Genomic DNA, 9351 nt, shown 5'->3' on the forward strand with positions numbered 1-9351 from the left:
TGTTGTTCGCAGTCAGTCGTAGTTCTTCTCCTCCGCCACCGACAACCACACCGGCCGCCTCCGCAGGACCCATTAGGTAGCACCGCCTCCGCAGGGCTAATTTCATTTTAATTTATATATATATATATATATATGAAAATTGATCATAATAATTTTGTATTATTGTTTATTTTTATATTTTAAATTAATATAAAGCATATAAATTATTTAATTTTTAGTTAATTTATATATTTATTTTTCAATTAACAACACGAAATGAAATCAATTATTTCAAATCAAACTAAAAATTTTAATTTGATTAATCCCAAGCCAATTTAAAATAGTACTAATTCAATTTAAATTTATTTAAATTAAAATGTATTTGTTAAAAAAAAATTGATACACTAAACCGTGTCCACTTTTATTATCCTCCTCGTACCTAACTCATAATTTTAAATTTATGGGACCATTAATTGATGAACCAAGCTCACCTACTCCCACAATTATTGCCTATTTTTAAATTATTTTTTATCGAGCACATGTTCCTACTCCCACAATTATTGGCTATTTATATATCGTATTTATTAAGCACAACCTAATACCCTCATGTGGTAAACGATCATACGTATTTGCAAGAATCTTGAACATTTTACACAATTAACTTCTATAATCATCTATAGATTTTTTTTTTTAAAAAGATCTTAAATTCACAAGATTGAAAAACTATAAAGATAAATTAAAAATAATCCTCCATGTGGGAGAGTATGTCACACGATTTTATTGAAATTCGATTCTTACTTACTGAGACAATTCTACCACATAATGACCAACACAGTTATATCTTAAGGGCGCACAACATACCCTTATTGAGGTAGATGGTGAGTGAATAAAATATCGACAATCATCTTAGTCCTCACAAAACTCTCCTTAAATAATCATATAATAGCTACAACTACAACTTACTCTCATTGACTATTTTTTCAATTTTAGAAATTATTTTGATTTGTTCTAATTTGTGAAAACTCATATTGTTTCTTTGTAAATATATATGTATTTATTCAAAAATTGCTCAGGTTAGATCATCTATTTATGATAAAAAGAAAGAAATTAAAAATATTCAAATTGACACCTATATAATATCTATAATAAATCAAATATTTACTTTTTGTAATTTACTAATTAATATTTTTTATTTTCCTTTTTTTATTTAAAATATTTATTTCTATATTTACGGCTGACTGATCAATTCACACTAATTGGTTTTTTTTTCACTCATCAATTTTTGTTTCAATTTCCTGAGTTGTTTAAAGTTCGATTTTGATGATGTGTCAATTTTTGGTTCTAGAAGAAAAAGTGATCTATATATATATATATATATGCCTGTCTGTTTGTCTGTGCGTGCGATGCACAATAAAAGAGTCTGAGTATCTAGATCACTTATGGACGTCCAAAATAGAAACAGTAATATTTTTTATTATTATTATTATTTTTACCGTTAAGCATTTAAGATTTTTTCTTTAAAATTTAGGAGTTGGATAATAGTATTAAGTAAAAAAATTAAAAAGAAAAAAAATTAGATACTTACGAGGTATATCCTATTGTTATCCCATACACCCCATAAGTAATTAAATTTTTTTTATTTTTAAAAATTAGGTAAATAAATTTAAATAATTAATTAAATTAAAAGAATAAATTTGATTATATATGTATTTAATTTATTAATATTTATGAATAATATTAATAATATTCATTAATAAAATTCTTATTAACATATAAATTTTAAAAAATTTAAAATAAATAAATAAATTTATATTATCAAATTTAATAAGTAATCAAATAAATTTAAAATTTAAAAATTTAAAAAATTAAAAAAAATTGAATTAAAAATTAGATAACATCTAAATAAATTAAACTCAAGTTTAAATAAATTCAAATTCAAATTTATAAAAATAAATTAAATTAAATTTAAATAATTATTTTAATAATTTAATTCATTTTAAGGTTTGACTTAGTTTATAAAACAATTTGAACATCATACAATTAAAATTAAAATTAGATTTGACTCAGCTCATTTACACACTTATCTTTTACTTTTATATATATTTTTTTTAAAAACCTCTTTGTTCCTTTTATTTACAATTGTCATTAAAAAAATAAACACATTCATTCTGTTATGCGTCCTTTTTTTTAACCTATTCTTTATTTACTATGCAAGTCATTTATATTATTTTAATGAAAGTGTCTTTGACTGAAGATTTTAAAAGAATAGGGACTTTTTTAGAATAAGGAACCAATTATTTCTCATTATTTGAGCACATTTTCCTTATTTTTCTATATTTGTTCCTCCATAGAAAAAGGAAAACCATCGGCAAAAAGCTTCCTCTGCTTTCTCCTTCTTCTCCTTCTCGCCTCTTCCTCCTCTCCCCTGCTCTTCCGCTGCCTGGTACCGCTGTACTCACCAAGGTTCGATTTTGATCGCATTTCTTGCTCTTTGACGGCGTTCTTCGTCCAGGTGACTGTCGCTTCCTGCCGCCCTGTTTGCCGTCTGGGGCTTTAATACCGCGTTGTTCTCCCTGGTGCTTCATGTGTCTTTGTTCGTCGCATTGATGATCAATTTTTGATGTGGTTTTTCTTGGGTATTAATTTTTTTATGTACGAGTTTTTGACGTGTTTAAAGTTGGCAATTTGATTTGGTTTTGGTTTCGTCTGCCTTTTCATGGCTGATGGCTTCGTTCAATTTTACGCTCGTCTTGTGGATCTGAGATCCTGTTATCTCGTGACACGCCGAAAATTTTATTTTAATTTTTGTTCGTTTTCTTTTGGTAAAGTTACTTTCTCATTGTTCTTTCAAAGGCGCTGTGTGTTATTATTGAAGCTCGATTTGATTCCATCACTGAATTGTTAGGGTTTGGGTTCCCTAGTTCTTGCCCTATTTGCGAATTTTAGGAATTGTATTGCTTGCTTGGCGACTCGCTCTTTGTTTTTTTCTCAACTCAATTTTTTTTTCCGTTGATCTTCTTACCAAGATACTTTTTGGGCCTGTTTATTAAACTATATGTTTGACTTTGCTACAGCTGCCTTGATCTGATCGGCAATTGGAGGTTGTGTTCGTTGAGAAATTTTTCCAAGTTTACTATGAAGGAAACGTCTCCCATGTTACCTAGCAACAGGAGCAGAAATCAGCCTAGAGCTGTCAGACCTTGGCCTCTTTCAGGTCCTTATTATTGCTAATTGGAGATCTGTTGTTTTCTTCGTTGGTTTCATCATCATGCCACCTTTTCTTCATGCTTTTTTTTTCTTTCAAATAATTGAACTCAGTAGTGGGTCATGTTGTTGTGACTTTGTACCAACTAACTCATGTGTCGGTGAAGCCTTCCCTTTTTCGTTTTTGATTGTGTTAGGGAGTAAAAATTATTGGAGTTTATGACTTTGTCAATTGTCATAATGTTTTTGAATTTTCTTCACCAAGTCAATCGTGATCTGTAATTCTGCACCTATCTTTTTCTTAACTTGTGAAAGTGGATAGTATATGTGTGTGTCAGGCCTTATCTTTCTATTTATTGTCATTTTGCAGGAATGGATTACCCAGATACTAGACGCAAGCCTCATATTCTTGGGAAGCTGCTTATGGCAGTTATACTGACAGCCTTCTGCATATTGATTCTGAAGCAATCACCCGGTTTTGCTAGCACTAGTGTGGTAGGCTTTGACCACATTCCAATTAGAAGTTTGAAAAAGAGAACTCTGTCGATTATGTTTTATGTTTTGTGAAGTAATTGAATCTTGTTCAATCGGGCCTGTGCATAAGGAATTCTAAATATGGGTGCATCCTTAGATTTGAGCAACCTCTTATCATTATACTTGAAGACAATGCAAATATCTCACTACAGTTGGCCTTATATGCCCCCCTTTAGATTCGTAGTTCTTGACTGTATTAGTTTGCTAATTACTTTCTTCTTTTGTATTTTGTGGCTTCCACTGTGACTTGGAAATATATCAAACATTGCAGTTTTCACATCATGAACCTGGAGTGACTCATGTCTTAGTAACTGGTGGTGCTGGCTATATTGGTTCCCATGCTGCACTTAGACTCTTGAAGGACTCATACCGTGTTACAATAGTGGTAATATGGCTTTGATGCTATTATGCTCTATATCCATTAATAAAGTCAAGTCAACTATAATTAATCTTTCTGGCTGATTTCTATAGGATAACCTTTCCAGAGGAAATCTTGGTGCTATTAAGGTTCTCCAGCAACTATTTCCAGAGCCTGGAAGGCTTCAATTTATTTATGCAGATTTAGGAGATGCAAGAGTCGTATCCTGATTCTGTGAATTTATTTTGTTTAATATTTACTTTTGTTGAGTTTTTGACACAATGGAGTTGACGATAGAGAATCACAATCACCAAGAATGAGAATTATTGTTTTATTTTTGAATTCTATAATTTCAAATAGAGGAAGATAATACCTAGGAAAAGCATCTTAATCCCCTATTACAATCTCATAGACGAGAAAAATTTTAGCAATAAGAAATGATAGAATTTCAAATGCTATGGAATTAGCATGATTGAAATGGAAAGAAATAAAGCCTATAATGTTAAGCATAATTATTGTTGATGAACCAATGGTTAATTAAGTTCCCGCCTCATTATTCTCCTCCACTTTTGAAGAACCCACTCAAGTTTGTCACCTTCGCTAGAGTTTGGCATGATGTCACTTTTTGGCAGCTTATTAGTATTTGAGATCAATTCCATCCATCTTTTGCTTTACCTCTGCTAGGACTGCATGGGCATCCAATTATGCTCATTTTTCTCCTCATTTAACATCTAGAGAGAAAGCAGGCATATCAAGTTCAAACCTTAAGCATGTGCCTATACACTATGTATTTGATCCAACTAATATTATAGGTTCTGGATGCATCTAAATAGATAGTCCAAATACTTTACAATTTCCTTGGTTATGAGTTATGATATTGTCACAACTCCCACTATCAGTGAATTAAAATATTTAGCCTGATATTGTACATCAAGTTTCCAAGAGGTTGTTGCATTGAGATTCTTTCTTCTCCTTTGGTAATGTTAAAAGCCTTTGACAACATATGCATACTGTTAATGTTATTCACCCCATTTGGTGGACAAACATTCTCTTTATCTTGGTAGGTGTCGTCTGTGCCTTCATCTGATCATGCATATGGTTTTGATCTTATATAGGGACACTTCTCAGTTGTGACCCATCTTCCAACTTTGTTAACACTTTGAATCTATTGGCTATTTGGCTTAGCAGATGGGTTTTTTTTTCTAGTGATTTGATGTGCATCTCATGAAGTATTCACAGAGGGCTAGACTATCATGATCCAGAGTTCTCTTGTTGATAGGTACCACAGATTGATGTGTTTTCTTTCTGTCTATCTCAGATAATTTTTTTTTTCTCTCGAGATGACTTGAAATTTCAATTTCATGAAAAAAATTCTCGTGCTATCTCGAAAAAATTTCAAATTTTCAAATCACAAATGAAGTTTCTCCAGATGACTCATTAATTTTAAATATTCAGGCTTTTCATTTGTTCTGCTATCATTGCAGCAACTTTTGGTCTGATCCATGTTATGATTGGCAACCAATGTGATCCTGAATATGTGTTTTGAATTATTCAAACATTGAGAAAGTGAGTTATCATTTTCTTGAGATGCTCCTCACTTTAATTTGAGATTTCCAATTTCACTTGGTTCCTCTTGGGTACCTTCAAATAGTCCAAAGTCTTTTCCAGTTCTGTCATCCTAGAAATTGTTTTTATTTGGTATGCAATTTGAGAAATTTTTATAAACAGGAATTTTTCTACTTGGTAGTGAAATTCATGTCCTCCAAGAGTATTGTTCATCAACAAGTTCTTGAGGTCGATATATTCATCTTGCAAGTCCACCTCATAAGTTGGATGCCTATGTGGTTCATTGTCCATGAGCACCTCCTCTGCCAGTGACCTCGTATTGCCATGGCTATCCATTGGTAGATCATGAGCATCTGCTTCAACACGCACTCTGGGATTGTCTTGATTTTGGTTGCCCTGGAAAGCCGTGCATCCCATTTTTATCGGTTTAGCCTGTCCTTGCATTGATCTTGAGCTGCAAACAACTGAACACTAATTTGCATTGCATCCTGATCAACATCTTCAGGATGTTACATGCCATCAGATCAAGATAGCCCGCACTTTGGATACCCACTGATGCAGTGAAGCTAAAACAAAAGAGAATCACAATTGCCAATAAGGCAATAGCAATAGCAATAGCAATAGCATTGTTCTTCAATTTTATAATTTCATGGAAAGAATAGAGCCTATAATGCTAAGCATATTTATTTTGTGCAATGGATCCAATTGCTAATCAAATATTTATATCATTAGTCTCGGTCTAACAGTGGTCTAGTTTATTCCTTATCAACAAATTTTAGGTTAATCGGATCTTTGCCGAAAATGCTTTTGATGCAGTGATGCATTTTGCAGCTGTAGCTTATGTTGGCGAGAGCACACTTGAACCACTTAGGTATGCTATTTATCCGTCTCATAATTGCCAAAACAATAACAAAATTTTATGCTATAGTAATAACAACAAAACTTTGTTTCTGGAACCAGGAAATATGCCACATAGTATTTCCAAACACTTGCATCTGGTTTTCTGGTTTAACATTCATGTATAGTTTCTAGTTAAACCAGGGTAATGCGGGACGCTCGTAAGTAAATACATATATTTTTTGCTCTTTGAATGTCTGCAATGCCTGTGCAATCTACCTTCCAAAAGTCTCAATGTTGTGAAAAGTATCTTCTATAGTTTCAATATTAGAAATACTACCATTTTTTTTTTCTTACAAAGTTCAATTTTTCACAATGATCCTTAACTAAAAGAAATAATGAGCACACGTTTGTGTTGTCTGAGAAAAAAACATGATCTTAATTAGCATTATAGCTCATTAGTTATCACTAGATGCCCTATGTAAGATTCATATGCAAATTATTGAGGATGCAAGATTGATTTATGAAGTTGCATTTTATGATATCAAAAATTTCTGATTCAGTACTTGTTCAAATTCCAGAAGTGTTTAATCTTACATATTGCTCAGAATTGCTTCGAGCTTTACTCACTCTTGCAACAATATGATTTTAACTTTTCCAAAATAGGTACTATCATAATATCACTGCAAATACTTTGGTGATTCTTGAAGCTATGGCAGCACATGGTGTTAAAACTCTTATATACTCAAGTACTTGTGCTACTTATGGAGAACCAGAGAAAATGCCTATTACCGAACTAACTCCTCAGGTCAGGCAAGAATTAGCATATGATATAAAATGACATCCAGCTTTGCCGGCTAATGGACATGATCTTTTTCGCATGATGAACTACAATGTGTTGTTGATTTGGGAAATGACAATTCAAGCGATACGTGCAGAATCCTATCAACCCATATGGGAAGGCTAAGAAAATGGCAGAGGACATTATCTTAGATTTTTCGAAGAAATCAGACATTGCAGTCATGATATTGAGGTATGTTAATGATAATAGCAACTTGCACGGCGAAAACACCCTTGGGCTTGAGATTGACTCGTTTCTTCACACTGACAGATACTTCAATGTCATTGGCTCTGACCCAGAAGGAAGATTAGGTGAAGCCCCAAGACCCGAACTAAGGGAGCACGGGCGCATTTCTGGTGCTTGCTTTGATGCAGCACTAGGCATCATACCCGGATTGAAGGTATCTTATTTACCTTAAGTATTGTTATATATACACAATGAACAGCATTGCACACGAACGAAAACTGGCTTTTCGATCCAGTGTTTAAAAGTTCTGAGATACTTGCTTTGTAGTGATATAACTAACTTGTTAGTTTCTTTTATAGGTTAAAGGAACAGACTACAAGACCAGTGATGGAACTTGTATCAGAGACTATATTGATGTTACTGATCTTGTAGATGCTCATGTAAAAGCTCTTGACAAGGCAATGCCTAATAAAGTTGGCATATACAATGTCGGTACCGGAAAAGGTAGCGTTCTCGCACTGTTGCTCTCTTTGTGAACTCCTGCACAAGGCTTAGCTAAGTGCTTTCAATTCAAATACTTGCAGGTAGGTCGGTCAAAGAATTTGTCGAGGCCTGCAAAAAGGCCACCGGGGTGAGCATCAAAGTCGATTACCTCGAACGCAGGCCAGGAGACTATGCCGAAGTCTATAGTGACCCTTCTAAAATCAACCGTGAGCTCAACTGGACAGCTCGTTACACCAATCTTGAAGAGAGTCTTTCAGTTGCTTGGAGGTGGCAGAAACTGCACCAGAGTGGTTATGGGTCACAATGATTCATGTGACTAGATCAAATCTCTTTAGTCATCGACACAAACTGCATTGCCGACGACATTTGTGCGAGTGTTAGCCGCCGTCTTCGTCTTCGGTTAGTTTGATAGAAGAGGGGCATACAAGACATCTGCAGGTAGAATTGAAACTGCGATAATTTGTTGTTTCTTCACATCCATTCAATTGAAAAGTACTTCTTGTCCCCATTGATTGAGTTGAGTTCTCATGTATCATTCATAATTTGTGCTTCAGTATGATGATTATTCTTTTTGCTCTTTGTTGCTTGATTGTTCACCTTAGAAGCTCTTCAAGATTTGAACACCCTAAATGCAATCAATTCTGAATGAGAGAGGGTTCTTTCACTTGTAGATTATTTTTATTAGCATGTAAAATGTTCATGGTAAGAGAAGTTTTGGTGCAATTATAATTACCGTATGATCCGGAGGTCATGTGAAAACCAAAATAATCTCTTACAATAGAGTAAGATTGTATATAATAGATTTTTTTTGAGATCTCATATTGAGAATTTTATACATCAAATTATCTTTTATTTAAAATGTATAATATGAAGGATTATGTGTTTGATGTATTTAAAATGTTTTAATATAAATGAACAGGAAGTTTAGATGCATTGATGATACCTATGACTGACGTAATAAAGAGAAAATTTATAAATTTTTATTTTATCTTAAAATTACAACACTTGGAGTTTAAGTGTTTTATTATAATACGGAGATAAATGAGAGTACAAACTTACTCGTAAAGGTTTAGTCATAAATAAACTTAAATAGCCGACTATTGTATAATAGTAAGAAACTTCATAATTAATTAAATATCTATAAATTAATTTTTAATTATGATACATTACGAATTAATTTTTTTAATGGAAAGACAATTCAAAAACATTCGTTGTGGAGTATGAATTATTAGATTTTTCAATTTATTTTAATAATAAAAAAAAATTTACAAGCCGCTGATCACTTTTAGAAATAATTGTTTCAAAAAAATAAATACTTAAATTATCAAAAATAAAACAAAAT

The 9351-nt window shown here is 32.6% G+C and overlaps 1 protein-coding gene across 3 annotated transcripts; it reads left to right on the plus strand.

Annotated features, from left to right (window-relative positions):
* The first annotated feature begins 2336 nt into the window (after window positions 1-2336).
* LOC141846234 (putative UDP-arabinose 4-epimerase 2) lies at window positions 2337-8667 on the plus strand. 3 transcript variants are annotated; one of them, XM_074734240.1, is made up of 11 exons: window positions 2337-2491; window positions 3054-3193; window positions 3554-3678; window positions 3989-4102; window positions 4189-4296; window positions 6421-6512; window positions 7145-7286; window positions 7417-7511; window positions 7590-7719; window positions 7865-8009; window positions 8090-8667. In XM_074734240.1, the coding sequence occupies exons 2-11, from the start codon at window positions 3115-3117 to the stop codon at window positions 8314-8316; spliced, it is 1257 nt and encodes a 418-aa protein (XP_074590341.1). In that variant the 5' UTR covers window positions 2337-2491; window positions 3054-3114; the 3' UTR covers window positions 8317-8667. The 3 variants fall into 3 exon arrangements, with proteins under 3 accessions (XP_074590341.1, XP_074590339.1, XP_074590340.1); XM_074734238.1 differs by having other exon boundaries at window positions 7417-7719; XM_074734239.1 differs by having other exon boundaries at window positions 2337-2442; window positions 7417-7719.
* The last annotated feature ends 684 nt before the right edge of the window (window positions 8668-9351 follow it).

Source organism: Curcuma longa, chromosome 15, assembly GCF_044706935.1.
Source record: "Curcuma longa cultivar G26 ecotype Majalengka, Jawa Barat chromosome 15, ITB_CL_G26_1.1, whole genome shotgun sequence".
NCBI lineage: Eukaryota > Viridiplantae > Streptophyta > Magnoliopsida > Zingiberales > Zingiberaceae > Curcuma > Curcuma longa.